Below are 25,983 nucleotides of genomic sequence, written 5' to 3'. Positions count from 1 at the left end.
TGGAAAAAGAATTTCACTTAAGTGGGGAAGGAATTCATACTGGGTAACTACAGAAACCCACTAGTAGATGCAGATTCCTGTCTGACCCATTTTTCATTTCACTGTGATTAATACCTGAAGCAGAAAAGGCCAAGATGCCCAAATCCCAAAGGTGGGAAGGTCAGATATAGGTATCTTACCAACTCTAACTATAAAGACTAATACTTTGATTTAATGTGCCTGCCTGATTTAAATGAAGAAAGTCTGTTATATATGTTGTTCTTGTTCATCCACTGTGTGTAAAATACTTCCTTTGAATTCTGAAATACTTGTGGGCTTTGGGGGAGTTTTGTTTGGTTGGTTTTTTTGCATTCAGGACATTCCAGTTTCCATCCAAAATCAGCTAAACAAAAAATACAGCATAAGAAAAAATAATTTCCTACTGTCTTAATGTAAAAACTCCCCAAAGTGCTTAAACTATAAACTTTTCAAGCTGGAATACAAGGAAGCCAAAAGCTTGTCTTCCAGCTGCCTTACAAGTAGACTTTTTTTTTTTTCTTGAAGGCCCAATGATATGCAGCTAGAGCCAATTTTTTCAGGGTCAGAGTACAGTCTTATTTGTTTTGTTGGTGTCTTCCAGTGTCTTGTCCTCTTCTGTTTTTTCTCCACTGAGAATAGCTTACATATTTTGGCTTGTAAACACTACAATTACACTTGGACAGAGGGGAGGAAGGAAAGTTGTAGAAAGACAATTTCTTAGGTTTTCCTTCATTTTGAGAAGAAGAATGAGGTTATTTGTTGGGGATTAAACCTTGCTGACAGATATGCCTGATCCCTTTGGTCAGTTGATCCCTCAAGGCAAGGAGAGCACTGATTAGTATTCACTCTCTCTTATTTTTTATGGACATAAGGGAAGCTCTGCAGAGGTGCTGTTCTGCAGAGATCATGAACTCTGAGTCATCCCTAGGCTGAATTTCCTCTGAATGTTATGTAACTCAAGTATTTATACAATTGGAATGCATGTGTTATAGCTGGAGCAATTGTGAGTTCTCTTTTTCATGTGAGAGCAGAACCCCTGTTCTCAGGGATTAATACTGTTTTCACTAATGAAGCAGTTCCATGGCAACATGCACTTGAGGTTGTCATGGAATTATTCCAGATTTTTTGGGGAAAAAAAAATAAAATCTTGGCACTTACCATTCAATTCCCTGGGTTTGAATGGTAAAGATGAAACAAAAAGTTGATGCAACAGTGATCTATGCAGTCTTCAATATCATCTTTACTTTCAAGTTTAACTGCTCTCATAAAAACTCAGTTCCAAATTTTCCAGAGCTTTGCAACTCTCTGCTATTATAAAAAATAAAATACATAAGTAGTTACTTATATACTGTGATAGTTTAAGAAGTAAGCAGTGTAGCTTAATGTTTTTAAGTGTTCTTAGCAAAGTCCTGATTTATTGTAACATTACATCCTGGAGTTGAAAGCCAGCACAGACTGAGCATTTTGTTACTTTAGTAAATGTACTTCATTTAAATGCATCCTTTTTTTTTTTTTTTTTTTTTCTTAACTGTCTAGGGTAGGAGATAAACTTGTCTTTGTAGGGATCAAACTGAGTTATCTTTTTTGGTCTAATGTGGCAAGTTTTAACATTACAAAGAGCTTAAGGATAGTAGTTGGCCAAATCTCAGTGGCTGGCAGTCAGACTGCTTTTCCTTTGAAGATCTTACATGCATCTTTCTCATATGTCCCTAGAATGTGCAGCTGTGAAGTTGTGGGCTTTCCTTTTATTTTAGTTTAGCATAAGAAAAGGGGAGGATTTAATTTCTTCAAGACTGAAGTCTCCAACCTTTATTGAGAGGGTAAAGGACTGATGGGATGTAACACTTGCCTTGAATGACGAGCATTCTTCTTCTGTCTCCTCTCTTGTGGTTCCTTTCATGTTGGATCTTCTATAACTCAGTCCTGCACTGTTCTTTGTTTTAGCATCTCCCTTTTCCTTTAGCCAGTGCCTTCCAATTTTCTGTGTATTTCACTGCCTGTAGCACAATTAAAAAAAAAATCCTCACCCAAAGCCTTTTATCAGAGACAAGTGAATTCTTTGAAACAGCTTTTTTCACATCTGGATTGGAAAATGGTGAAAAGTATATGTATGTTGCTGGTAGAATTTCACCCTCCTGGAAATGTTTTATTTCAGCTGTAACTTATTATCCAATAGTGCTGAAACCAAAAATATAGTATAATGAAGTCTGGCTGACGCTTTGTTTTTCCACATGGCATGCTAATCTGGAAGTTGTTGTGGTGGCCTTGGGATTTGGATGTAGAAGATAAGAATTAGGAACTGTTAGAGAAATCTGCCTTAATTCCAAATTATATTGTTATGGAAAATATACTGGTATTGTAGCTGTTTTCTTAATGCATTACTCTTCTTCTTGGAAGTGACTTTGCTAGTTATTTTGACACTTTAATTGTTTTCATTCCATCATGAGTATGATGAGAGGTATGAGCTCACCATGCTTGTTGATGAAACCTTGGTATAAAGAAGTCCTTTAGTCTCAGTAGACATGCCCAGCATTTCTAGGAGCTGGATTTCCATTCATCTATCTCAAGTCTTTGGTGTCAAGCAGTTCCTTCTCCTGTGTTACAACTAAATGGGTTGGTGAAGCTCTGTAGCTCTGTGCCAGGAAGAAATTTCAGTATAATCTGCCTGTAATAAAGCTGATGGAATTTTCACTGAGCCAAAGGCAGCAGCAGAATGAGAACTGACACTGAGCTAAATGACTGCATGGTTTTCACAGCGTAAGAGTGTGTGCGTAGTTTTTCCCTCTTGGCTGGTTGGAGATGTACAGATAGGTTACACACTGTGTCATAATAAATAAATGCTGTCAAATGTCTGCTCTGATCTGCTAAACTTAGAAGTAAAAATTCTGGAGTCTGGATAAGTTTATAAGCTGCTTTTGGGTAAAAGTGAGGCAAACCAATATATTTTGACTTATGGAGACTCAAAAAGGCTCCATTTCAATTTGATAGGCTTTACTTAAAAACCATTTTAAGGTAACTGAAGAAATATTTGTGCTGAATTGTAAAGGTTTGAAATTCCCTCAGAGATGGATGCAAATTTGCTCCTGCTGTAGCTATTAGTGGTCATTTGAACTTCTTGGAAGCTGTTGAGCATTTTGGTTTTGCTCTGTGGAATTCTCTTGAATGATCAGAACTCAGCCATGCTTATTAACAAGCAAAAGTTCTCAAGAAAACCAGAGAAGCAGATAATGGCTTGTGCTATTTAAAAGTAATAATATTTAACTGTTTTAAAAATGATAAACATCATATTTTCAGAAAATGAACGTATGCTTTTGCAGGAGAAAAATAAAAACTTAATTCTTTGAAAATGCTTTCTTTTTGAATAGATTATGGAAGAAACAAATACACAGATTGCTTGGCCATCAAAGTTGAAGATTGGAGCAAAATCGAAAAAAGGTATTTTATTTTGATCTTATTATGGGGTGGGATTCTTTGTTAGCATAGTAAAAACCACAGAATAAAGAATTGGATTTTTAGAGTCACACATCAATACTGGTCACCTGAAGTATTTCCATTTCAGGCTGCTGTTTCTTATAGAAATTCCTTGTTGAAGTTATCTTGGCTTTATATAGGTATTTGATGCACCAAGCCATTTTAAGGAGCTTGCAATTCTGTGAGTATTTATTTAATCGAAACTGTTGTATTAAGCATGTGTGCCTTCTGCTGTATGATTCTGTATCTAATCAGAACAGTTTCTTTATTTTACAGCAGCCAAAGCCAGTGTTTCTGGGAACATTTTACACGAGTGGGTGTTTTGTGGGGTTTTGTGTTTGTTTCTGTAGAGTACAAAGATGAGTGCTGGCCAAGCCCAGCAGAACAGTAAATACTCATTGTGTCCCTGTCAGGGACAGCCTGCATGCTTTTTTGGGTTCTCTGAGAAACCTAAGTGGAGCTGTTTCTTAGGAATGACCAGTATTATGTTTTAAATTATGTTGCTTTTGGAAGTCCAGCCTATTAGCATGAACTAAGTATACAGTCTGGCCATCTCTTTGAAATAAACCTTCTTGCTCTGTTCTTAAGGAGTCATAGCTGTGACTGATTGAAAGCAACACTTAATTTCTCTTTTGCATAAAAATGAAATTGGGAGCACTTCATGCATTTCTGTCAGGCTGATACATATTTAAAAACCAAGAAAATGAATTTCAGATCATTCCTCTCCATGTTATATATAGAAGATATAGGTGGAGGTGTGGACTAACCTTAGTAAATGAATAACATCTCTTGGGAAGAAAAAGGATCTTTTTAGAAAGGTGCAGGATTAATAAAATTTTTATGGTGTAAAGTGAGCCTGTTTCTGAGGTACTTTCCCACATGGTGTTAAAGTCCAAATTGATTTCATTTTTTCTTTTCCCCACTTGAAAAAAGAAAAAGAATCTTGCATGGAAAAAGAATCTTGCTAAAATGGGGAAGAAATTAAAACTGGGAAAAATGCAGGTGTTCTGTATGTAGGCATTAGTAGGTGGAACTAACATTTACTGTACTGCAAGAGTGACAAGGTCTCTGTGCAAAACTGGGGAGTTCTGTGTACCCTCTCCTTGGGCTGCTGGGAATTGATGCACACCCAATGCTCCTCAGCAAGCTGAGGCACAAGAGTTTGTTTTTCTTCTGAGGACAGAAAAGAAGAAATAAATTGGTGCCTGTAACTTTTCCCCCCTAATTTAAGTGAGCTTAGTTCTGAAGATGAAAAGCATTAATGAAAGGCAAAAAAAGAGGGGTAAGAGAGGTGGTTGGTTGGGTTTCTGCATTGGTATTTGGAGATGCAGTTTTAAATTGAATTAATTTAACCTCTTTGTTAGTGACTTCATGTAGAAGATAATGTGGAGAAGCTCTATCAATACATGGAATGAATTTGAGTACCATGGGAAATGGAACAGCTAAGAGTTATGGGCTGATAAAAGTAAAAATTGAGGAAAGGGAACACATATTCCAGCTGGGCATACTGAGTGTATCTGCAGTGGGAATGATTATTCTGGGAAGTTCTTGTGCCAAAAGAAACTTTAGATAGTGAGATAGTAATGGGCTGTAAACAAGACATTTTAGCAATATGCTAAGCTATTAAAAAAAAGTGTTTCAAATGCCTGTGGATTTCAGGGTGGCTCTAGAGCTAAGACTTGTACTCTCTGGCCAGCTCTGTGTGCTGGGTTGTGTGTATATACACCTAAGGTAGTAAATTACAGCCTTGGTACAAAGAGCCCCTTAACCCTGAGGTTCCTATTTCTTGTGAAATAAGGTGTAGTTTATATGTTCTGTTTACACTTAATACCAATTGTTTGCAATTCTGTAACTTCCCATTTGCAGCTACAGCAGCTGTTTATATAGGGGTAAATATTCCAAGTGTTTAACATACTCTTAGCTTCACTTAATGACTTTTGTGATTGAGAGGAGAGTCTGCAACAAATAACTGGCTGGCTCTCCAGGGACTTGAACTCAGAACATGCTCTCTCTGCCTGCCTCCTTGGCTGGAGCTGAGTGTCTGAGTGATTCATGAGGGAGCAGCAACTATGGATGGACAGAGCTTTACCCCAGCCCCATGCTGGACCCAGGCATCACCCAGACTTCCCAGATTTTTGGTATAGTTCTGCAACATAATCTGCCTGTGGTTTCAGCAGCTTCACATCCTGTGTGTTGTGGCCTTAGGTAATTCACAGCTTTCCTCCCAATATGGGGGGAAAAGGTCATTAGGAAAAGATTGCTTTTCTTTCTGTGGTATTGGTCAGTCTGTCATGAAGCACTCAGGGCTCAATGGTATCGTTCTTCTCACTGCTGGTGATAGTTTTGATTAGACACTACTGATACTAAATCAATAAGGGCAGACCATGTTTTGTTTTGAATTGAAATGCAAAGGTATTGAAATTTACAGCCAAGGTGTGCTTAGTAAGATTCAGCCAGGATATGAAGATTAAGTTCTCTACAAGATCCAGAACCCTTTTGTGATCTTTTAGAAAAAAATGTGCTATAGTGAAGCTGAAGCACCAAGAGTAGATGGGTGAACCTCTGTATCATTTCTGTTACATGGATTACAACTTTTAAATTGATGAGCGCAAAATTCTATATTTTAAGTATCATAATGGTAATTCATTAACTTTCACTTGATAAATGTTTTCTGATGGGTTTTTTTGAATTGCAAAAGACTAATGTTTGCATTTAGCATAAGCAGATTATAAATTTTTGCTAATTCAAATTCATTATTTAAAGTGTTTTCTAAAACACCTCATCACAAAGCTAAATTAAAAAAACTATTATCAACTCTCAACGGTTTCATAAGGGCAAAACAGGAATTTCCTGGTTTTAATGAACACCAGATGCTGTAGCTTTACTCTAGTGATGAGGAGGGTTAAAGTATTTTGAAATACATGTTTAGAAAACACACAAACATATAAATCTTCCACAGCATCTTAAAGCAAGCCATTTGTTCAGGTTGCCAAAGAGATCCCATAACATTAGGGATTTAGGGAGGGAAGTGAACAATTTAAAGCTCTTCATGACTGATTCCACCAGTAATGAAAGAATTGGCACTGGCACGGTTTGCTCTGCTTTGCAATAGTGCTGTAGAGCTCAGGGTGTATCAAAGCCTCATGTTCTGGGGGTCTGGGATCTTCTCTAGTCTGGTGAATTAAAGACCAAATTGAGAGACAGTAACTTTGGCTCTCAACATGCTTTTTCACTCTGTTGTAGTTACTGTTCCTTCAGAATGCTGTTAATTGTCTTTTAAAGATTTATTCAGTGGTATGAAAGCATGACTAGATTGCCAGATCCTAAATGGTGAGATGCTGTAGTTCCACAAACGCTTTCCAAGCAGGCATAAGATAATGGGATTTTCCCTCTCCCTTTCTGAAATCCTGACCTGTCTTGTTCCTGTTGTCCAGCCCTTTCTGCTGTGCTGTCATTGGTGCTCACATGGGGGACCAGTGTGGCTGTTCCTAAAATCTAGCCATGGATAATTTTTACTTTTGGAGAGAGGGAGTTCTTGTTCATTTGCTAGGTGTCTGAACCCTAACTATACGTGCTCATATGTTTCCCCATCTGTTTGTATGGAACTGGAATTCTTAATGCCTTGGAAGCAGGTGAATGTCATGTTAACCAGCAGCAGTGCTTGTGGATGGGTACTGAAGGTGTTCTTTAGGAAATGGATATATGGGAGTTCAGATTTCACCTATATTCCTTACTCCTTTTTATTTCTGAAGTCTCCCTCCTCCATACCCCTGTGTCCCTTTGCATTCCAGCAGCCATAAAGAGGTTCTGGGATGTGTGTGTTCAGAATGCAGCTTGGAATAGCTTTTGGGGAACAGCCGCCATAAGAATCCCTTCAGCTCTTGGAAACTTAGTGGCTCTAAGCAGCAGGATGATCAGAGAGTTGGAGCAGGGAATATTTTAGGATGTTAAAAAAGATGGTAAGGGGAAATGCAAGATAAATTGAAGTTGTGCAGCAGGTAGAATTCTGGGGTCTCTTCCACCATTCACTTTAAAAAGGACTTCTCTTGCTCTTTTTTCTTCTTCTTACTCCCATATTTTCATTCCTCTTCTATTTTCTGTAGTCTCCAGCTCTTTTTTTATCTGTAGCATATCTTGAAATTACCAGTTTCTTATCTTTCTCTCTTGAGCTGCTTTTACTTTATTTTACTTCTTCTCTTATTTGCAGTTTCTGGCTTTGTGACTTTTTGTTTTGCCTTTTTTCCTGTTTTTCCTCTCTTATCAGTGATGCATTTTAAGTTGGTCGATAAAAATCTAGTCCATGTTCTGTTTGTACTTTTTCCATTTGATTTTACTTTTTACCAATTCTTTCATCTTTTTTAATAACTTCAAAAAATTTAAACTAGCTTCTGTAATCAAAGCATTTGCTACATGCTGGTTTTCATTAGCATATTTCCATCACTGGTTTCCAACACAGAGAGTGTTAAATTCATATCCAAGGAGAATAGCAAGAAACATAGTGGTACTGAAGGCACTGGAAGGAAGGCAGCAATAACTGGCATTGGACACTGCTGGCATTCATTGCCTGACAGTTTGGTTTCATTATTTTTCATTAAACTTTGCTTTTTGCAAATTATCTTGCAAGCCAAGTGCAACTGTTTCCCTCTCTTCATCTTGAGCTGAGAAGGTAACATGCGCAGTGAAATTAATAACTGTAATACCACACTTGAGGCAAATAACCAGAGAGACTTCAGCCAAATCAGTAAAACCTCACTCTGGTTTATTGGAATGTTGTTTAGGTGCAAGGGAAGCATTCTGCCTGTTTCAGGAGGCATTGTGATAAAAGGTAAAGCCTCCTCTTTTGTTAAAACAAATGTCACTGCTTAGTGAACTCAAGGCCAAACTTTTGAGTTACTGCCTTAGATATCTAGAGTAAGCTAAAATGTTTGTCGTTTCAGACCTTTAAATCAACCTTCAGTTGTTTCCCAGGACTGTGATGGAAGATGAAGTTTATATTTTCAGAGGAAACAGGGAGGGAGAGAACAAAGTACTGCGGTGTCAGGGGCTGTGCAGCCTTAGGAAAGTGTACAGATAAAATGCCAGGTTATTTCTTCTTTTGCCATAGGCTTTCTGATAAATCTGATTTTAAGCTTTTTAGATAATTTATTTTTCTTTTCAAAAATATCTAATTTTCTCAATTCAGTTTGTCAATACAATCTTTTTTGAAAAGAATGTGAACTGCTTTTAAAGCTAAACCTGTAGCAGTGAAATATCCCAGGAGTGGTTAATCTATGAGTAGTTCAGAGTTGTGCCTGCCAGTTCAGCATCCCATTGCAAGCACTTCATCATTTACACACATGTTCCATGGAGGGATTACATCACTGCTTAAAACACAAGTGCATCATAAGTTATGCAATATTGCTCTTTGTGCTGCAGCTGAGCTGAATGCCACATTTGTACAAAGGAGAGACTGCCATGCAGGAATTCCTCACTGCAAAAAACCCACCTCAGATTAATGGATGTGAGTAGGACTTTGTCAGCGCTTGTGTCCAAACCCAGTGTTTTATTATTAAGTATCAGTGACAATGGAAGAGTTAATAACCCTCCACAGCATCATTATCTAGGAGTCTTGTGAACTTTCAACATCACTGTAACCTCTTGTGGCATGTCTCGAAGTCCCTAGAGTTTCCTTCCCCCCAGGAAACACCCAGCCAACCAAAAACCACAACCCCAAAACCTCCGCCAAACCAAAACACCCCTAAGCAAACCAGAGAGCTCAATGAGGCAGATGTTGAGAAACTTTGAGTAGAGGGAAAAGTACTTGTGTGGTATCAATGAGGTTTGGACCCTTGCTTCAGGAGATTCCCATTGCATTGATGTGTTTTGTAGAAAGGCAAAGTTTGGTGGAATTAATAGATTTCTCTGCTTTCAGTTATCACTGGGATTGCTGAAACACTGAAAGGATTTTGGTCTAGGCTGCTAGATTTACATTACATATCTCATCTTTTCTAAATACCAGGTGTCTTGGTGTTCTTCAGATGCTGGCATGTCTGCAAAGGGCAGTTATATAACCTGAAATTTCCCCAAGAAATTAGCCAAGTCCTAGTTCAGTCAAATAAACATAGAAGCAACTACAAAATGCCTAATAGTTTAGGCTATTTGCTTCTTTGTCTTATGCAACTCCTAAGCAGATAATGTTGTTCTCTGTATGGTTGCATGCATATCTTCCCTGAAGGAGTGGTGAAGAACTGGGAAATTGGAACAGGGAAGTGGTGGAGTTACCATCCTTGCAAGTGTTCAAAAAATCCCCGAGCAGTCATGGAACTCACTGCCATGGCTTAACTGACAAGGTGGTTTTCAGCCAAAAGCTGGACTTCGTGATCTTGGAGGTCTTTTCCAACCTTAAAGATCCTGTGATTCCATATAAAATAATGACTGTTAGGATAGCCTTATTTTTTAGGTCTTTGGTGTTTTCCTTTTCTTTAAGGCTTTACATACATGTTACTCTTTCTTAATATAGTTGCAACCATAACAGAGGATTTTAGTGGTAAATGGCTTCCTTTTTCTGGGCCAAAGAGGCATTAGTTATTTTTTTTCCTTTTTCACATTGTGTATATATATTATGACTGATTTTAATTTTGTTAAAAAGTGATTTGCAAGTAGCTGTATTGTGGAAAAACCACAGAAATTAAAGATTGGGGATTTCAGAGATTGTTTAAGTTGCATGAAAACATTTTCTTACAGTAGCTACTTTTCTTAGTTACAGTTGATTTGTTCTTAATTCTTTCAATATAGAAGTGAATACTGCTACTTTTTTTAAGACTATGACCAAGTAAATTGTGGGGTAAAACTACTCATTTTAATAGGATTAAAAGCCCTCCTGTACTTTCATTCACTTCTAAAATTGCAATTTTTTCATTTGTAGCCATTTATAACCTCTAAAAGTGCATTACAATGTTGTGAATAATATGAAACAGAACTTCATGTGCCGGAATTGCTTGTCTGCCTGCCACTACTTACCTCTGTTGCTGATTTATCAATCTTAAAGGAAAACACTTTTAATTTTTTAATTTTAATTTTTTTAAACACTCTTTAATTTACTGTAGAAGAAATTGATGTTTTGTGTTTCTTTAAATGCAACAAGGCACTGAGTTTTACTTTGCACCTGAGTCTTAAATTGTCAATCAGCCCCACCTGGGAGGGCAACCCAGGGCTACCAAGTGCTTCAGACCTGTTAAAGAACCAAGGACTCTAACAGTGGCTTTGCATAGGTTGGGTCAACTCCTTCTCTTGACCTACTTTCATATCTCTGTGTGCTGTTTCTAGTTACAATAAAACCCCAAAACCAAACCTGATCAAGTGAATGTGGGATATAATCAACTAATTTTCCTACCTTAAATTCTGTGCTATGAATAGCCACTTAATTGGTTTAGAGCCTTGGGCTCCAATTAAAAAAAAAGGGGTCTGGGAATTAATCACGCCCTTGGAGACCTGCAGTGATATGTGGAGTTTTTCTGACAAACTTGAGCTTCTCACCCACTAAGATAGTTTTGAAAACTGTGCCAACTGAAAGGCTGTAACCCTAACTCTTGCTGGGAACCAAACATGTATGGAGGTGATGACTCTTCCTGGTCCTGGTCTTTAGCTGGGGATGGAGGCATGTAGACAGATGGAGAGAAGAGAGTATCTAAACCTCTGAAGTGCCTGGATGCTTAAGCAAAAAAGGGTAACTTTTGTATTGGTCTATTATCAAGATATAATTTATTTAGTCTCAGCACTGATTTCAGTGTGCACATCAATTGAGGTGTTGGCTCAGCTTGCCCCAAGTCATCCTACAGCTTACAGAGAAAGTCATGTACTTGATCCCAGCTGGAGCTCTGCCAGCCTCTTAAACCTGCTGCTGCTCTGGTGCCTTCCTTTGCTCATGTGGCTCCCCACCCTCAAAGTCAAGGAACCAGTCCCCTGTCCCTACCTGATGCAGTGAGGTGAGGGAGGTGGTGGTTTGATGGCTGCTGTGGGCACCTGTTCCCTCAGGAGAGGAGCTTTTCACCTGGTTACACAATGGGCAACAGAAAGGTGCTGCAGGATGGGCTTTGGAATTCACTTCATGAATCTTTCCCAGCTGCAATTGGAAAGGGGATCCCAGTGCACCAGTGTGAGACACCTTCATATAACAGCAGAAGGCACAATGGTTTTTGATCACCAGACCCCAGGACAGCCTTATTCCACGTGTTGTGAATAATGACAAAGGTGCACTCACCTGTGCCTTTTCCAAGCACTTGGAAAGGCAAGACTGGTAACCTCTTCTGCTAGAAACAAAATCAGGGGAGACATGACTGTTTTCACAGCTGGCAAACAGCACAATTGTGGTCTTCCCTCTCTCTCCTGCCTTGCTGCATGCTTCCAGGCTGTCCCCTGCCTCCATAGCTCCCTGCTAGGCAGCTCAGCCCTGCAGCCTGGCATGCCCTGGTGCCAGTCCCACTGACGCAGGGGGCATTCAGGGCCGCTGGGTTATGGGGGCCAGTGCTCTTTTGTCAGCAGAATTTTTCCTAAAGCTGCTTAGTTTTGGTTCCCAAGGTGTAAAGTTTTGGGTCTAACTTTATACCAGTTCATTAAAGGTTTTCTCAAAAATCTTGGCATTTAAATGCCTTTTCCTTGTCGGTGCCTATGACAACAGAACTGTTGGTTTGGGTATTCTGCGTCAGCTCTTTCTGTGTGCAGCAAAATTCCTTTGCAGCTCTTCTTTGACCTCACTAAGAACAGGAAAAAAGATTCACCCTGTTATGCAATTGTTCAGCTAAGGACAATTATACACAATTAATTGTGTATATAAGTAGATTTCTTAAAATAAAAAATTCTGCTCAAAGTAGGTGAATTGCACATACGATTCTGCAATGGAATTGCTCGTGCCAGGAGAAAAAGGGTGCTCTGCAATGTTTCTTGAGAATGCAGGCAGTGTTTGGGGAGGGGGGAGTAACATGGTTTCTTATCTATTCAGTTGCTTCATAAAATAAAATTTCAGTCAGATCTGGTAAAGGGTCTGGGAAATTACAAGTTTTTTCTGTTCCTTAGAGTGGCATTAAACTTGTTTTTGTTTGACCTTGTTGCAGCAAAACTAATGCTATTTGTATTACTCTAATACTTTTTGCTTTAGAGAAGGGATTATTAATCCTCGAGTATTTTTCATGGAAGATGAACTCTTGGTGTTAAGTGTGTGTCCATAGTACATTTTTGGGTTTTTTTCATCATGTACTTTTTCTTGGGTTTGGTTGGGGAAGTGTTAAAAAAGGCCAAGTGTCATGTTTCATTTTTTTAATGTATGACATAACTCCTGCTGCCATGTGTTTCAATCCTGATGGTTGAGAAGGCATAAAGGGATGCTGAGTTCTTGCTACCAAAATAATGCATTACTGAATGAAAATATCCGACACTAATATGAGTAACTGAAGGTGCTAATTTCAACATCCCAATTTTGCATTAAGCACAATTTAGCATTATTCAGTGAGTGGCAATGATATGTCAGGTTAGTAAACAGGATTTGAATTCTTGTTTTGATTTGGAACAAAAAATGCCTTGAGTGAAGGAGGCTAGAACCCTCCAGCTCTCAAAAGCTTAGAGAAACAAAGATGCGTGACAGAAATCTACTTAAAAGTCTTGTCACAGTTTGAAGGAAAAAAAGATCATATGCCCTTGAATATTAATGCGGAGAATGCTACATTTTGATACTTTGAAGCAATTATACCTAATGTGTGATATTCTGTAGCTGACCAAAAAAATTATAGTCTTTCCAGGTTTTGATAGAGTGTTTCTGTCAGTGCCTTCCCCAAAGAGGCTTTCCTGGGGACCAGAGCACTTGCAGGTATGGCTGGCTGCTGTATTCCCTGCTCAAACCCTGATCAAGTCCTACAAACCTTCTGAAATTACAGGGTACAAGAGTATCATCCTCTCCCTGCAAATTTGGTGTATTACTAGTAAAATTCTGTTATTTTTGTGTGCTTTGATTTCAAGCATTCTTTATACTGTGCGTTCTAAATATAGGCAGAGTCTGTGCCAAAGGCAAAGTGCAAACTTACAAATCCATCATTGATAGAAATTCTAGTCTCTTTAATGACTTCCTCTGGAAACTGTAATTTGAATCATACAATTTTTCTGAAGTAGCAGTAGGAGGAATTATCTGAAAAATAGCTGGAATGCAGTTTTCAGAATTTTAGACTTTTCATCTGTACACACTTAACCTTGCATAAAACTGTGTTGGTCATTTAATTCCATGATTACTTGGCAAGATTATTTTGTCTGTAAAGGAAGTCAAATCTAAAGAGAACAAAATCCCGGGCATAGCTAGTGTTCTGGTGATTATTTTGTCCAAATTTTTAATGTTAAAAAAAAAAAAAATTGTGGTTTTATGGTAAATGCTTGTTAAGCACCCTGGTAGGTTTGGCTTTGGAATTGGGTTCATTTAGCTGGGGAAACCAAAACCATCTGGCAGTGTTCACCAGCCATGGCCAATCTCAGAGGGCTGTTGGCAACATCTTCTCCTTGTATTAACTCCTGTGAAAGGGAAAGGCAAATGAACTCTTGTTAGTGAGAACAAAGCTGTGGGAAAGGACAAAGTTGGGAATGAAGTGGAATGGAGAGAGACACGGAGAGGAAATGAGAGGCTGATGAGGAGACTGAAGCCAGTTGGAAAGAGGTAGGTGGGATGGCAGGAAATGTGAGGTTGGAGCGGGAGCCTTAAAGAAATGAAGGTTTTGAAAGAATAGAATGATAAAGAGTTAGTGCCAAAGATGGTGTAAATGGGAATACAGATGGGAGGTGCAAAGGAGGAAGATGGTGAAAATGCATATTCCAAAAGGTGGAGGGGAGGATTACAGCTTTCTGTTCCTAGGTGTCTGGCATGGATTTCCATTACATATCCTTGTCTTGGAAATTAAATTAGACACAATTCTGAGGTTCTTATTTAGTTAATATTCTAGGGAAAAGCTGCTTAATGCTGCTGTATTGATGTGTACTTTAATTACTGTCCTAAACCAGTGATTCAGTGTCTAACATGTCACTATTCCCATTTGATGTCTTCGTGCAACTTCCATAAAGTTGCAGTTTTGATGGCTGCATTTTAAATTTGTTAAACATTTACCAGATGTCTTGTCTTACATCAAAACATATGGATGACTTAAAATACCAGGAATGCAAAATATGAATTTCTAGTCCATGGGAGCTGAGGATATTGGCAATTTCTACTAAAAAAAAAAATCACAAAACAGAGTTAGAATGTGTGCAAGTAAACCAAGATGGCAATAAAAAGGATTAATTTTGAGTGCAGCTTTCATCCAGCTGATTGGATTTGTGTCCAGTGCCATGTCAAATAATGTAAACTTATTTTTGCAGTGCTGGAGGAGAAAATAGCCAAGAAAGTAAGCTGTGAAAATACTGGGCTTCAGGAAAATGCAAGCTTTTTTTGTGGAGTTGGCTTAAAATCCTCTAATGCCAAACAGCTCCTGCTGAGATTTCCAGCAGTAAATTTGTAGCTATATGTGTGCAAATTCCTGTGTGTAGCTCCCCTCTGCTGTTCCTGCTGCCCTGAGTGCAGTGAGCAGTTATAAAGGGGAATTGACTTTGCTCATAGACGCCCATTTGGTAACATCAAAAAATCTGAATTGTCAGATTGAATGTGTGCTTTCTGTGAGGGGAAGGAATACTGGAAGTGGTTATTTGGGTGCATAATTTTTTTAATTTTCTTCTTGTGGATTTGCTTACTGAAGGATGCTGCAAGAAGGACTCCCTGTAGGAATGCCATGACAGTGCACACGAGTGCATTTGGGAGGGGAGCAGATTTTGGATTCCAGAAGTAAGATGGAGTTAGTTCCAGAGTGATGGGATTGGAAAAATAATAAACCAAAATAAACTACTATAGCGAAGGTCTTTTATAGCATGAATTACTGATGGAATGCCAGAAAAAGATAAGAAAGCTACTACAAAATGGGTTATGCTTTTAATCAGCTGACTCATTATATTGAAAATTACTTCTTAGCAGTGTAAGCAGCATATCAGCCCAAAAGAAGAAATTATCAAGAAGTAAGACACTCTTGGCTGCTAACTCGTTCTTCCTTTTCTTCCTAACATACATTAACAGATTCAGATTTTTTTTTTTTTTGCATATTTTCTGCTCCATCTTCTGTTATTTTTACAACTAAAACTTTAACCTCACTCATTGCCAGCATCAGCAGCAACTGAAAATGAACATCTGGTAACTCAGACCTGAGTGCCTACAGTGCAGTTTCTAAACCTGTGTCTGCAAGCGGTTTCCTATGCTGTTCTGCTCTCATCTGCTGGCAGGGAAAAGATGTGGGCAAGAGCTGTGGGGGGAGGTGGTGCTCTCTACTCTTGATAATAGTATGAATTTTTGTCTTGCTGACTTCTTTCAGTTGCCTGTGCCTTAATCACCCTAATGACACAAGCTTTTTTTTTTTTTTTTTTTCTTTTTTTTTTTTTTTTCTTTTTTTTTTTTTTTTCTTTTTTTCATGGGCAGGCTAAAGGTTATCCAGAGAGTGAGGTATATGAGGCCTTAGCTGCCAACTAAAATATTGGCATAAACCTATGTCCAGCATTGCCATTCAGGAGTTAGACTTCATGGTGGAGTATGGGGAGTGCTGGGTCCTATTTTGTGGTTTCTCTCAAGCAATTCTCTGGTTTTTAGGTGTTGTGTTTGCTGGTAATTTTTGAAGTAACTCTCATGCCTGGCACAATACACAAGTGTTTACAGAACTCCTTTGTTTTAATGCTGGTTGAAATTTACCCAAATAAAATCAGTTACAGGCAACTTTATGAATATAACATAAGTTTGTTGTTGATGGAATTACCAGTTTTTAGGGATGTTTTTGCTATACTTGTGAGCTAGAATTTGATTTTTCTACAATTAATAGAAAACTTGTGTTCTCCCACAAGTATTTAGACAGCTAAACTGTGGGGACAGTTTTCAGATGACTTATGTTGGTCATCCACAGCTGTCACTACATTTTCCTGATGCAAATTGGTGGGACATTAAATATTTGTAGAAGATGGCTGGAAGGGACTGTAATTATTTTTTTCTTTAGAGAAACAGTTACTGGAAAAGTAACACAGGGATTTTTAATTTTTTTTTTCTTCCAGGTGTGAATGTAGAACTTGAAACAAGGCTGATTTTCTTTGATTTTTCACAGCATTTCAGGTGAACACAGCATTTCAAATGGAATAGCATTGCCACCGTTTTTCTGAGCAGACATACTCTCTGTCTGGAGGCCCAAACTTCCTATGCCTCACTTTCTTCTAGTGTAGTTTTTTTATAGCTTGCCAAGAGTGACAGTGTTTGCATATTTTGCTATTTGAAATGAGTGAATTTCATGTGAATTGTCCAGTTTTTCTTTGGCTGGTGGTTGCTCTCCTCAGGGTGAGATGTAAAGGTGGAAAAATGCCACTGTTTTCTGTGTTTATGATGTTTGGCTTGTGAATATTTTGAGGGGAAAAGTCTTTTTAGTTTAAGTACTTCTCCCAAGTATTCACTTTAAGTATTCAGTGTGGAGCTTCCTAATTAACCTGCAGAGTACCTGTTGCAGCTGAAGGATTTCTTACCTCAGTGCAACTTTGTAAATGGTCAGTAATTTCTGTAATGCATTGCTGTAATCAATCTGTAATTGACTTTGAGACTTAAAGTGAGTCTCTTGCTGACATTGTGTTGATTGTTTGGAGTGCCAGATTAATTACAGCATGTATTGTAGTTGCTGTATTATGACCTCCATCTGCTTTTTATTAACTTTCTCTGTAAATGAGAAACTGTCAGTGCAGACTGTTTCTTACATTCTGAAGAAAAATTCCCCCAAACCCCCCAACTGTGTACTTTAAAAATTAAAGAACTGTTGTGTTTAGATCACAAGTTTGTTTATTTCTTTTGTTTCTGGAGCAGCTGACTCAAGCACAGATGACTCCTCCCTGTTTTGCAATAAATAAATGGACAGAAAGACCATCCCAGGCCATTTGAAACTCAGCCACAGGAGCTGGTGTTGGTTCTCTCTGATCCGAGCAGTTAGACACGCACAGACCCACAGCATCCCTTGTGCCAGCAGCTGGCAGCAAATCCCTCATTTGCTGGAGTCACTTATCCCAGACTGCTGCCACTTCAGAAAGCAGCCCCAGCCATCAATTCTGCAGGGTAGGTGACAGGCATGGAGGCTTTTAAAGAAAGTCACATTTGCTTGAGCCCTTTATCTCATTTCTGTGTGCCTGCAGCCACCAGAACTTAAACTCATGGATTTGTACTGGCTCAGAGGAAGGTAAAATGTATTTATGGTCACATTGGTGAATGTTTTAAGGAAACTAGGTAGCAAAGGAGCCAGCAGGTGGCCATTGTATTGTAACTACACTTACACAAGACTGATTTGAACTTTAGTCATTCCTGTAAAAGCAGGAAGATTTTGGGCTTTTCTGGTTTTGATCAGGGTTTGCTGTGTTATTTTGTGAAGAGCAGTGATTTGCTTACATTTGGCCAGACAAGGGAGGGGTAGAATACAAACACAGTTGTAATATGAAGGGAATTATCAAGGGACTTAACATCCAGTGAGTGTGCTTGGCAGTAAGTGTAGTAAAACTGAAATTTCAAGCCCTGGAATGTAGTTACATAAACTTATTGCTGTAATTAAATTACTTGAGAGTACAAATTTGTCACAATCTTTCAGTGAAAATTGGAATTAGTTAGTTTTGGATTTTTAGGAGCTTCTAGCAAGCAGATACCTTGCAATGTGCTCTGCACTGCATTTGCAGGTAAACTGGAGACTGAGAATGTTCCACTCTGATGTCCATCTTTCTATTTAAGCTCAATTTTTGGGACACCAAATGCAGTTTATCAGTGACTGCTGAAATTGACATTGCAGAGATGCTCAACAGGTGATTAATTTCCCAGAGGTGAGTTTTGCTATTAATGTAATACTGGGAGAGATAGATGGACAGAAGTGATGCAGAGAAAATTCATCTGCGAACAGCTCAGGAATGACTTCTTGATTTGAAAGGCAACACTGGGCATCATTCAGGTGTTTGGTGTTTTCATTTCTCAGTATATCATAAAGAAATTGCCCTTGCAGAGGAACAGTGTGGGCAGTGTTTGCTTGCTCTGAACCCCTCCATGAAAAGAAGAGCTGAAGTTTTTAAGTCACTGCTCTTCAGAAGATGAAGGTCTCTTCCCAAATCAGCTGCAAACTGCCTGTTATACTGGTGGTCCAGCCACAGAATTCCTCCTTGCAGTGGCTGTGTCCAGACCAGCTCACACAGTGGGTGCAGTCTGTCAGAGCAGCCATTCAAAGGTGCAGCAGTGCCAAGGATTGGATGTGGGAGCACTGCAAGGAAGGCTGAGCCTCAGGCATGAACTTCAGCTCACGAGTCAGATGATGTTTTTTATTTAGAAAAACGCAGTCACAAGGACGTGTTTGAGAATGTGTGTGTGAGAAACTAAAATTATCTCATGACTTCTGCATCAGAATTGCAACCCTGAGTATGAGTCTGTGTGCAGTGAAGATACGGTGGTGTTATTTCTGATAGGAGTGTTGTGGCTGTTTTCTAGATCCTCTATTAAGCTGATCTTAGAATACTATAGCTTTTTTCTTCTCTTTATTTCTCATTTTCTTTCCTAGGCATTGTGATTCTGTGTTTGTGCTTTGAGATACAAAGGCAACAGACATTTAAGTCATGAACTGTGAATTTGTTGCGTCCGTGCTGAAAGAAAAATAAGCCATAACAGGCTTTGTGTCCTGCTGAGACATTTGCCTTGCTTTGGGTGGCTGCTTGGGCTAAAGGCTGAGGAGCAGCTGCCCAAGAGGCAGCAGAAGGGCTGCATGGCATGTGCTTTTTTGTAGCTGACTGTATTTGCAAAATGTCCCTGAAGGCTCTTTTTAGAAGTAAAAGAAGGAATTTAAGCTGATCATGGTGGTAACTAAAGTTGTGTAACTGAAATGGAGTGTCTTGGTGATTACAATTAATTCATTCTCATTTCTTCTTTTCAGGTTTTCTTCTCCAACTTGGCCTTTCCCTTCTCTCTTGAAATCTGGTCACTTTTCTGTTTAAATTGCCATATGATCTGTTACCTCTTCCTTGTCTTCCCTCTTTGCTTATGCTTTAAGAGAAGTCTTTTCAACTTCATTTCCTCTGTCAGTGGTCCGAAATCCAGTCATCAATAGTTTATTTCTCCAAACGTAATGTTGTACAGGTAATCTATTTTTTAAAGCTTATCTGATGTTTCTGGTAATTTTCATTTAATTCTGGGCATTCTGAACATGGATTTTCAGTGTTCTGCTGGAATGTTTCAAAGCTGCTAGGAGATCCAAATGTGGGATGCAGCTATGATTCATGTACAAGTGCATCTCATTTCTTTTAACTTGTGAGGCTTGCATCAAATAGATACTTCACTCTAAGAGCCATTTTAAGTAGCCTGTTGCAGATATTGGTGTTTTCTTTTGAGCTACACTAAAATCTTTGAGAAATAAGGTTCTTTGCTCTACCAGATGCTGTGCTGCATTTCTCCAGGTTTCTGTGTGTGGAAGGTTGGTGTGTTACTCAGTCTCTGCTTTGTGAATATCTGTATGTCTGCCTGTGTATGTGTGTGTGTAAGTGTGGCACTATAAATGGTGGAGAGAAGTGAGGAGGGGACTGCTGGCTGCCCATCACGCAGCTGTTACAGGGCAGGGTTGAAAAGCAGTGCTCTGGTGGTTAATGCTCCTCAGGTGACAGCATGGCAGCAACCAAACTGTGACACGAGTGAAGGGCTGTGAGTAAACTGCCTTCCCTGGAGGGAACAGTGTGCAGAACAGTGCAACAAGGGTTTGCTCTTTCTCAGCTTCCTTCTCATGTCCTGAGTTGAACAGAAATTCTTCTAAAGATGGTTTGGAGGTAGGTGCCAGTAATGGGGAAAGTTGAGAGTGAAAAAATGCTGAGAAGACAAAAAGTCTTTCCAATGTGTGCTCACATATAGGCAGTGGCTCTAGCTCCTCCCTGGGACATTTCATAATCAGTTGTTTGTCCACAATAAACAGATCCCCCAGAATGCCCAAAGCCTCAGGATATGTCTCCTCTGAAGACACTATTAATTGCTTGCAGCCCATGTTGAGGTTTATGATGCTCTGAGTAGGCTTTTGATCGTGCCCAAGTTAGCTGGGTGAAATCTCGTTCAGACAAAATGATGCTGCAGTCTAACTTCAACTAGAAAGCAAGAAAAAAGACAAGCCCCAAATGAAAAATACTACATGTTGTTGTTGAGTGATACCTCTGAGAGTACTCAGGAGCCTGCAGTAGGAAGTGGCTCATTGCTTTCTGCCTTAGTACATGAGTAGCTTTTTCCTTCTGTGGTTTAGACACTGGGAGGAGAAGTGAGTGCCCTGATTTGTATTGGAGAGGGGATAAGAACTCCTTTAAACTGGTAAGCCAACAGCACCAAGTGCCCAAGTGCTGAATTTACTTTATTATTCAAACTCCTTTGCTTGTGCCCTTACTCCTGAGCATTTGCTCCATGCTTTTAGCCTTCATGTTGCTTTTCCATGGCAATAGTTTGAGCCTCTTTCAAGTCTCTCTTGGCTATTACCAATCATCTACTTTGATAAGGGAATGTCCACTCCTAAAACTTTACACACAGTATTTCCTAATTTATGGGCGTTAAGTAAATAGTTTCAATTTAATTACCCTTTGTTCCGTATTAATAGGAAGCCTTATTTGACCTTTTTGCCTAATTTGCTTGTTTTATAGGTTATTTTTTTCACATTATTGTAGGGTGATCAGTGTATTTGCCCTTTCAGATGAGAACATACCAATTTCTACGTGTTAATTTGGTTTTGGGTTTTTTTTTTTCTTTTTAACTTCTCACATAGCTTAGTGTGTTTTTGTTGGTACTTTTGGGACATACACTCTCATAACTTGTCCCCTAAAAATGCTGGGTCTCTTTTGTCTCTTTGTTTGAATAGCTCAAGTTCTGTAATACTCTTGGGCTATTCAGATCTTAATCAGGCACTCGTTAAGAATGACTGTCATCTGCCCTGGTGTTGCCCAGTTGTCTGGCTATTTTTAGAGTAGTGGTATTTTGGTATTTGTGTTACTTAAGGCTGTTCATCCTGTAAACAAGCTGAATGCATAGCTGTAGTCTGAAGAGCTGCCCCAGACATTAAATGTAACACTTGAATTTCAGGAGAGGCCTACACAGTTAAATGGCTTCATTATTAGAAATATTTCTTGCCTGGGAGAAGTTGGTGTACATGCATTTGCACTGGCCCAAATATACTTTTGCTTGGAGGAATTTTGTTTTGTTTGCTGAAGTGTCACACACAATAGTAGCAATAAAGCTGGAGGCTTGCTGGTACAGCTGTGGACAAAGACTGGGGAGAGGAAACTCTGCCAAAGTGTGGAGTGGGGAATTTGAGGATAGGAGCAATAAAAGACCACTTGAAGGCAGGAGTCTGGCAAAATGAAGGCTTGAGAAAAATTTCCAGCAGTGTCTGTTGTGTAACTTCAGCTTTCTATTCTATGTAAATATTCCTCCATTCTTAGTGAGGGGGGGAAGGCCTCTTAAAATGAATTTTTTCTTTTCCATTCCTGAAGAAAAATATACTGCCCCTCAAAATTGATGGGAAAGATGGATTACTATAGAATGGCATTTTTAATAGTTTGCATGACACTACTCATGTTGTTTCTTATGAGTTAAAACCTTTGCCAGGGTCCAATACTACACTTTAAATAAAGTGTTAAAGCCTTATATGCTTCTAGTGCACGGACCTTTGTTCTGTGTCTGCAAAAAGCTTGCAAAGCTTTGGTGTCTCATGTCTTTATTTATGGTAGGCACCTGCTCTTTGCTCTCTCTAGTTTTATATGGAGCATACTCCCAGTTATATTAAGGAGCTTAACAAACAAGGTGAATTTTTTTCCCCTAGTAAAAACAGACATCAAGCCCTGTGTTCGTTAGGCATGAGGGATGACTTGGCATCACCTGGACAGAAGTTCATGGTTGTGGCCCCAGCCAGGGCAGTTTTTTGGGCTGGTTCAGGGGGTGGGTGCTTTCCCTCCAGCCAGGGCTGGGTGCCGTGGCCACGTGGATCAGTGGCAGTAATGACTGGAGGGCTGCTGTGTGCTGATCTGCATTGTCACTTCCAGACATCATCACACTTGGCACAGTTTTGTGCCTGACAATCCTCCCCACACTTCTGAGAGTGACATGGAGATTTTGGGGGGCTTTAACAGTGTGTTGCTGCTGTAGGTAACTCAAATATTAATATGGAGTTTTATCCAGACAAGATTATCTTAGTGCCTAAGACATGGTAGGATTTTTTTTTTCTAAATTAAATGTAACTTAATCCATGGAATCAGCTGCAAAGCAAACAAGCTGTTTGATTCCATACTGTATTAAGAAATTTTGTTTCTGTAATACATAGAAAATAGGGTTATTATGATGTAAATTCTTAATTGTTTGCTGAAATAATCTGTTTGTTGATTGTTATTTGGGTACCTGTGAGTTTTCCTGCAGATCATACCTAGTTTCAATGTGCTTTCAACTCATGCAAGGCCAATTCAAACACTTCAAAATCTTTCAATTGCAAGTAACTCTTTTCAGGCACAATTTGATGAGGATGTTGTATTTAAATAGTGTTTCACTGAAGGAAAGAGTGAACAACTCTCAAAGAAAGAACTTCTTTGACTTAAACTGACCTGCTTCATGTCCATTTCCAACCACTGTGGCCTTGGGAAGAAGGAGAGGGTACTTAAGACAAACTTTAAAAGACTTGGTAGCATATTTTAGGAATTGTCACTGGCATCAGTGGATTCTTTTTTGCTTTGTGGGTTTTCTTTGGTTTTGTTTTTAAACTGAGCAATTGAGCATTTTTTCATCTTAAAAGAACAAATAAGCATAGAAATACAGGATGTTTGGCTGAAGCTGTCAGTATCAACAGAAAAGAGGTGTCCAGCTGAGATGAGAAATGGAAAAAATAGGTATTCTAAACTGTATTTTCACTCATAATGAGTGAGCAAATAATATTATGAAATGATAGTAACCTCCTTTGGTAGTAATAGGATGCCAGGCTTGATTTCAGGTGATTTTCCTACATATAATCAAATGTGTATTTGAATACAATGTTTACAAATATGTGTAAATCAGCTCCACAGTGGTGGTGATGGTCTGGGCTTGTGTTTTTCCTGGTTGCATATGAAGAGCACTTGGAGCACACACAGTTGTGCTAGAATCTGCTTCTGGGAATTTCTGACTGCAACATCCACTTCAAATATCATTCACAGCTTAAATGCATTAGAACCACATGGCTTCTTGTCAACTTTAAAAAGAAAAGAAAATTTGCCCTTAAGACTATTTTGTTGGGTTTTTGTTTGAGTTTGCTCCATTGTGAAAGGTTGAAGCAGCAGATTTTTGAAGCCTCTGTAGGTTCTATGTGTGTACCATGTTTTTGTGACTACGGTTTTTCCATTTTAAAAAATAAAATGTATCTGTTTCTCAGAACTCAAAATGCTGCATTTTTCTTGACTTTCATGAAACTTGGCAGTGAATCCTGTGTTCCTTCAGTGTTTTTGTATCCCCAGCTGAATGTGCTCAGAAGTTCTCAGTGGTAAAGACTAGAGGCTTATTTTTACTGTTGGAATGAAAAGAGTACCTAGGCATGACTTAAAGAGTTTCAATTTTCAATTGAATAGAACAGGTTTACAGCCTAAAGTTTTATTATTTCACATTTCTTTAGCAGGGAAGTGATTTCAATCATCCAGATGATGCAAAAGGCAGATCTGTTGTGTTACAGCTGTTTTCTCCTGCCATTGAGAATATATTTATTTTTATATTCCCTAAGATGTATCTATTTGCCTAGCATAATGAATTACATTAATTCAAGAGTCAGAAGAGGATGGAGAATTTTTGTTTTAAGAGCAGTTCATTGTATTACAGGAGAAAAAGGCTCTGCAGAAGGGCAGAGAGCTCAAGAACAGGGGCAAGAGGCATCATGTGCACTATCATACCCTTGTTTCTAGCACACAGAAATGTGGGTGGTAGTTGGGCATTTCTCTGCTTGCTGTAGCTGACCTTACATTTAATATTTTGGTGGTAATTTTGCACTGTGGCACTTTGTGCTCCTGGACACCAGATGGTGCTGCTAAACTGGCTGATGTGTCATTTTCACACTTGCAGTAATTGGTACTTGATTTAGTTCCAAAGTCGGGGCTGTACTCTCTGGCCAGGTGTATATTATGGGGTGCAGAACTGCCCCTGCTAGCTCAGCCCGACACCTTGTGTTGTTTAAGGGCAGTGGTCTGAAAATTGTCATGTAAACCAAGTGGGCTGTAGAAGCAGTATTTTAGATCTCACCGGGCAAAACCCACCATCAGCTGGTGTTCCTGCTAATTTATGTACTTGAATTTTAGCAATTTGCTATAATAAAGTGTCATTTAAATATCATTTGATAACTGCAGTCAGAAAACTTTGGGTGGGGACACCTTTAGTGTCAGGTTAAAACTGCATAGAATATTTGTAGAGACCATTTAAATATATCAAAGTGATGATGAGGGACGGTTTGAGTTTGGTGGGCTGCCAAAAAGCTTTGAGTTGTCTGTTGTTGCTTTTGGTTTGAGGAGATATGGTGGCTTAGCTATGTAATTGCATTTCAGACAATGTCTATGATACTGTGATATACATTTGGAATTTGATTTCTATTTATTTTAAATTGGTTCTCATGTTTAATAAATTCATCTGATAATCCGAATTGTGGGGCAGAATGGATGGAATTAGACATTTTGGCCTTCAGCTGAATCCTAAAGGCTGGTGGTATGGTTTATCAGTGAATTATAAATAATGGGCTCAAATTTATTTGAGCTGTGAGGAAATTTTTTATAGATATTGTACTGTATTTTTCTTACAAGCTTATTTCTTTTATAGATCCCCATATTAAAGTTTCTGGAAAAAAAGAGAACGTTAAGGAAGCAAAAGAGAAAATCATGTCTGTCTTGGACACAAAAGTAAGAAAACTTTCTTAGAATGACACCTTAGCCCCTAATTTTGTGGTGACATTGATCTCTTTAATAGGCACATTTCAAGAGAAGGTATTTATGGAAGCTCTGAGGCAAAGTCTTCAATAAATGCCTTGCATATGTTGATATTGGTGCATACCCACATATTTAAACATTTTGAGAGAAAAATACTTGCTTGAAGCAGCTTTTCCAGATCTGAATTACATAGAAATAATATTTCCAGCCATATGGCTCTACAAGCATAAGTGATTTGTTCATTGAATTGGGGTTTTACTTCAAAATGTGAAATACAGCTTTACTGCAAGCAATAGATTATGTAACCACTTCAGAGAACCTAAAATTTTGTTTCTGTTTGAAATTTGATTTTAGGAATATTTATGCTGTTTTATGTTTAACAGTTACTCTATTCTTACACTCTGAAACATCAGGACCAGAATTTCTAAAACATCTAGATTTTGACTGGGGTCTCTTCTGTTCATCAGAGATTATTTCAATTCAGCA

At 38.7% G+C, this 25,983-nt stretch overlaps 1 protein-coding gene across 3 annotated transcripts in view; it reads left to right on the top strand.

Moving 5' to 3' along the window:
- The window catches only part of BICC1 (BicC family RNA binding protein 1), a 90,056-nt gene that overhangs the window by 41,684 nt on the left and 22,389 nt on the right, over positions 1 to 25,983 (top strand). For 2 of the 3 annotated variants that reach the window (XM_059851162.1, XM_059851163.1), the window contains exons 3-4: positions 3,384 to 3,453; positions 25,391 to 25,470. In XM_059851162.1, coding sequence (XP_059707145.1) covers positions 3,384 to 3,453; positions 25,391 to 25,470 — 150 coding nt within the window. Of the gene's footprint in view, positions 1 to 3,383; positions 3,454 to 19,569; positions 19,694 to 25,390; positions 25,471 to 25,983 lie in introns of those variants that run through there. The other variant, XM_059851164.1, reaches the window with a different exon arrangement.

This window comes from Haemorhous mexicanus, chromosome 7 (assembly GCF_027477595.1).
Source record: "Haemorhous mexicanus isolate bHaeMex1 chromosome 7, bHaeMex1.pri, whole genome shotgun sequence".
Taxonomy (NCBI): Eukaryota; Metazoa; Chordata; class Aves; order Passeriformes; family Fringillidae; genus Haemorhous; species Haemorhous mexicanus.
Note: the sequence above shows the minus strand (reverse complement) of the source record. Positions and strands in the feature narration are given on the sequence as shown.